This window comes from Budorcas taxicolor, chromosome 14, assembly GCF_023091745.1.
Source record: "Budorcas taxicolor isolate Tak-1 chromosome 14, Takin1.1, whole genome shotgun sequence".
In the NCBI taxonomy this organism is placed as follows: Eukaryota; Metazoa; Chordata; class Mammalia; order Artiodactyla; family Bovidae; genus Budorcas; species Budorcas taxicolor.
Window position 1 is genome coordinate 27,171,755 of NC_068923.1, and position 4,864 is coordinate 27,176,618.

Below are 4,864 nucleotides of genomic sequence, written 5' to 3' on the forward strand. Positions count from 1 at the left end.
CATATCAGAGGACAAAGATTCCCAAATGCTATCCTTGAGGCCAGACACATACATTCATTTTAGAGACCAATCAGATTCTCCCCCAAATGAAACAAACAAAAAGGCTTTCGAAATGGTTGCTATATATTAGTCTCAAATTAAAAACAAAAAGTGGGGCTACAAATCAAAGTTAACAATAGTACTAGCTTTTCCATTTCTTTTTTCTAAGCTTCTAATTTTATACTCATCCTTCTGTGTCATATCTTTTTGTCTAGACAGTGTGTTGAAAAGCAGAGACGTTACTCTGCCACCAAAGGTCCGTATAGTAAAGGCTCTGCTCTTCCCAGAGGTTGTGAGACCTGGACTGAAAGAAGGAAGAGCACCAAAGAACTGATGTCCTTGAACTATGGTGCTAGAGAAGACTCCTGACAGTCCTGTGGACAGTCAGGAGATCAAACTATTCAGTCCTAAGGAAAATCAACCCTGAATATTCGTTGGAAGGACTGATGCTGAAGCCGAAGCTCCAGTATTTTGGTCACCTGATGGAAACAGCCAACTCATTGGAAAAGTCACTGATGCTAGGAAAGATTGAGGGCAGAAGGAGAAGAGGGCATCAGAGGATGTGATGGTTGGATGGCATCACCGACACAATAGTTTAAGTAAACTCCGAGAGTCGGTGATGGACAGGTAGGCCTGGTTTGCTGCAGTCCATGGGGTCACAAAGAGTCGGACACGACTGAGCGACTGAACTGACTGACTGAGGGACAGGGAGCCTGGAGTGCTGTAGTCCATGGGGTTGCAGAGTGGGACATGACTAGGTGACTGAACAACAATAACGTAGCTGACTGACAATACTGTACTAATTTCCGATGGCCAGAAAAGGAACTCAGCCATACATAACACGTGTATCCATTCTCCCCCAAACTCCTCTCCCATCCAGGCTGCCACGTATCAGTCAGTCCAATTCCCTGTGCTATACAGTAGGGCCCTGCTGGTTATCCATGTTAATTACAGCAGTGTAGCCCTCACTTTTCTAATCGTCCATTTATCTCCTTTTACCAGAGATCTTCATCTCTTCCTAAGGCTCAGGGTTACTGCTGAGGATCTTTCATTCCAACCTGAAGGACTTCTCCCAACTCTCATGAACTGGGAATGCCTCAATCACTGTTTTATTTTCAAAAGACAGTTTCGCTAAACACAGGATTCTTGCTTAACGGCTTCTTTCCTTCAACATTTCAAAGACACTGACCCATGTCATCTGACTTCTGAGGCTCCCAATGAGAAATCTGCTCTTGATACTCCTGGCAAATATTCTCTCAGCTTCATAAACATTAATAATGTGCTTTACCAGTGTCTCACACAATAGAACATTTGCCTACAGTTTCATCAAGCCAGTTAAATCATCACTTTGCGACCAGAGTTTAAGGAAAAGGAATTGAATATTTCAGTTCAATTATGAGGTGTTTGAAATTATTACTGATTTTCAAACTAGAAATGAAAAAGTTGCTGAAGCCTCCCACAGATTTTAATTTCTAACAAAGTGCATACCAGTCTCTAATATATTTAAAGAAAACTCTCTTTGGGACCTTTTTCCTAAGTGTAAAGGGGCCTTGAAGCTGAAAAGGGAGAAAACCACTGGGTTTATCCCCAGCCACGATTGGTCCGTTTCTTGCTCTGACCTCACAGGGCATCACTGTGATGAAACTCACAAAAAACCCTTTATAAGACCCCAGCTGGGTACAGGTTTTTGTCCACAGAGCCCAGGAAGCTGATTTTGGTGACCTGACGGCTGGACCTAGAGTTAGCGAGCTTTTTTCTGTGTTTTTGCCATTTTGTTGATTTTTTCCTTTTACTCGTTTTTATTTTTCTCTTTTTCCTTTGTCTTTTTCTCATATTTTTAAATTCCTCTGATCATTTTTTTCTTTCAATTTTAGTTTCTCCTCCTCATTTTTTTCTGTTTTTTACCATTTTTTTCCCTTAGTTCTTTTGCTCATTTATCTTATTATTTTTTTTTTTAGTGAGTGTTGCCAGTCTTAGTATAGCGAGTATCATTGCTATTGTTAGCATAGTTGGTATAGCTAGTAGTTTCTTAGCATAGATAGTATAGTTAGTGTTAGCACTGTTAGTATCCTTGGTATACTTAGCCTAAGTTGGTATAGTTAAGAGTTTACTGGCATAGTTAGTGTTAGCACTGTTAGTATAGTTGTGAGCATTAGGATAGATTTTAGCACTGTTAGCATACGCAGTCTTGATAGAACAGTTCGCATTCTTAGTGAGGGCTTAGCGGTAGTGAGTATAGTTAGTGGTACAGTTAGTATAGTTAGGTAATTAGTATAGCTTAGTGGTAGTTAGTATAGTTAGGGATACAGGACCTCATGGCCATCTCCACTAACAAGATTGCTCGTATTAAGCACTATGAGATCCTTGAAACAATTGGTGAAGGCAACTTCGCCAAAGTGAAGTTGGCCTGGCATGCTCTGACCAAGGGACTGGTAGCCATCAAGGTCATCCAAAAGACAAATCAGAGACTCTCCAGCGTCAAGGAGCAGTTCCGAGAGGTTGACAGCCTGAGAACTGTAAACCACCCGAATATTGTGAAGCTACTGGAAGTGATCGACACTGAGGAGACTCTGTTTATCGTAATGGAGTACGTCAGCGGGGGAGACTTGCAAACATACTTGGAGGCCAAAGGCCGCATGACGGAGGGGGAAGCCCGAGGCCCGTTCTGCCAGCTGGTCTCGGCTCTGCAGCACTGCCACCAGCGGGGCGTGGTGCACCGGGATTTGAAGCTGGGCAACCTCCTCCTCGACGCCAACAACAACATAAAAATCTCGGACTTCGGCCTTAGCAACCAGTGGCACCCAGGAAATGAGCTCGATACTTTCTGCGGCAGCCCCGCGTTCATGGCCCCAGAACTCTTCCTGGGGATGCCTTACACAGGCCCAGAGGTGGATGTGTGGAGCCTCGGCGTCGTCCTGTACACCATGGTAACTGGATCCCTCCCCTTCGGGGGACAAGACTTCTGGGAGCTGCGGCAGTGTGTGCTTAGCGGGCAGTACCATGTGCCCAAATATCTATCCACCAACATAACAGACTTAATAGAAAGAATGCTAACGCTCAAGCCTACCGACAGAGGCACACTAGATGACGTCTGGCAGCACGCATGGGTGAACATGGGCCAGGAGGAGCCCCTCCCGCCAGCCTGTGGTGAGCACCCTGGGGTGACAGTGGAGATGATACTGGGCTGGTGCAGGGACCTAATCCAGGGCTTAGACACAAGCAGCGTCAGTGACATGAATGAACCCAAGATGAGGGTCCGCACCATCAAGGTGAGGCCGGCCGTCTCCTCTGACCTCAGCAGCCAAGAACATACGCCTCCCGCCAGCCCTGAGGAGTCCATCCTTATTCCCGCCTGGCTTTGGGAGACCACTGAGCAGCAGGAGAACCAGGAGTCAAGAGAGAAGACCAGAGAGCCTGCCACTCCCCCACCCTGCCCGGGGGCGAGGACCGTCAGCCCCAGCCCAGCCCCCTCCACCCGCAACACCCATGGTGAGAGCAGCGCCCGAGCCGCCGATCACGCCGGTGACCGCCACGCCACGTGCGGGACCAGGCTCACCTGCTGCACCTGCGGCAGGCATGACAGCAGCCACACCTGTGACACCAGCCTCACCAGTGACGCCAGGGGCGCCTGCCACACCATCAGCACCTGCGACAGCTGCGGAACCAGAGGAACCAGCCTCACCCGTGACGCCTGCAGCACCCGGGACACCAGGCACACCTGGGATCACAGCCTCACCCATGACGCCTGCAGCACCCGGGACACCAGCCTCACCTGTGATCCCAGCCTCACCTGTCACGCCCCAAGCACCCGGGACACCAGCCTCACCTGTGTCGCCCCAAGCACCCGGAACCCTACTGGGGCCTGCAATGTACATGACACCCGTGGCAACCGTGATACCTGTGACACCAGTGCCACTAGCGACAGCTGCCTCACCCCTGGCACCAGGGGCACCCACGACACAGATGGCACTCATGGCACCTGTGACACCCTCAACACCAGTGGCACCCATGACAACAATGGCAAAGTCGCTGAAGGAACCCACTGCCTCCCGGATGTGCCTGATACAGGAAGCTCCACCCTTGTTGGGCAGCCCGAGAGTATGTCCCCAGTCACTCCCTCTGGCCTCACCCAGAAAAAGAAGGGGGTGGCTGGAAGAATATGGAGATGTCTCTCCAGATATCTCTGCTGTGGGCTGCCCAGCAAGAGGGCTAATAAAGTGAAGCCGGAAATAGCGAATGGATGACCCGCCAAGCTCCCTGGGACCTGGTCATGTTCCCACCTGGATGACGGGATTCAAATCCAGCACCTCCACCGCCTTCAGGAAAGCCTCCTATCCAAAACCCTGGCCAGCTCAGAGGATGCTCTGGAGTGGTCTGGGCGACCAGAAGAGGCACCACCCTGGCCTGGCTGCCCCTCCTCCCCTGCTGGCTGAAACTTCAGAGACTGGACTGTACCCTGGGGCATGTCCCCCACCCCCTACACTTGTCTTCATGTTGGTGGTGGTGGGGATAGTCATTCCCACTCCTTGGTTCTTCTCTTGGTTCTGTCTTAATAAACTTTATGCTCCAGAAACATGTATTGCACTGCTTTGCGTTCTCTGGTTAGAGAAGTATGTAGTCATGTAGTAAGTGAGCAAATTGCAAGCCTGGGTTCATGTTAATGCTGTTTGTCTTGTACAGCTTGGAACGTTGTCAAGCCTGGGGCTTGGTTGGCCAGCCCCCCTCCAGGGGCTCAACCATCTCAAGATTCACCTCCGATCTTATCTGTGGTGCTGCCAGTCTTGCACTCACAGCAGGCAGGCACTCCCGGTCTCTCACAGTCAGG

General features: G+C 49.6%; 1 protein-coding gene across 1 annotated transcript; it reads left to right on the top strand.

Annotated features, from left to right (window-relative positions):
* Nucleotides 1-2,354: 2,354 nt before the first annotated feature.
* Nucleotides 2,355-4,283, top strand: LOC128059652 (serine/threonine-protein kinase MARK2-like). Its single transcript, XM_052652054.1, has one exon. It carries the CDS (start codon nt 2,355-2,357, stop codon nt 4,281-4,283), a length of 1,929 nt encoding a protein of 642 aa, XP_052508014.1.
* Nucleotides 4,284-4,864: the final 581 nt, after the last annotated feature.

Coding starts and splice junctions, on each gene's coding strand:
- LOC128059652 (XM_052652054.1), top strand. CDS start 2,355: ATGGCCATCTCCACTAACAAGATTGCTCGTATTAAGCACTATGAGATC.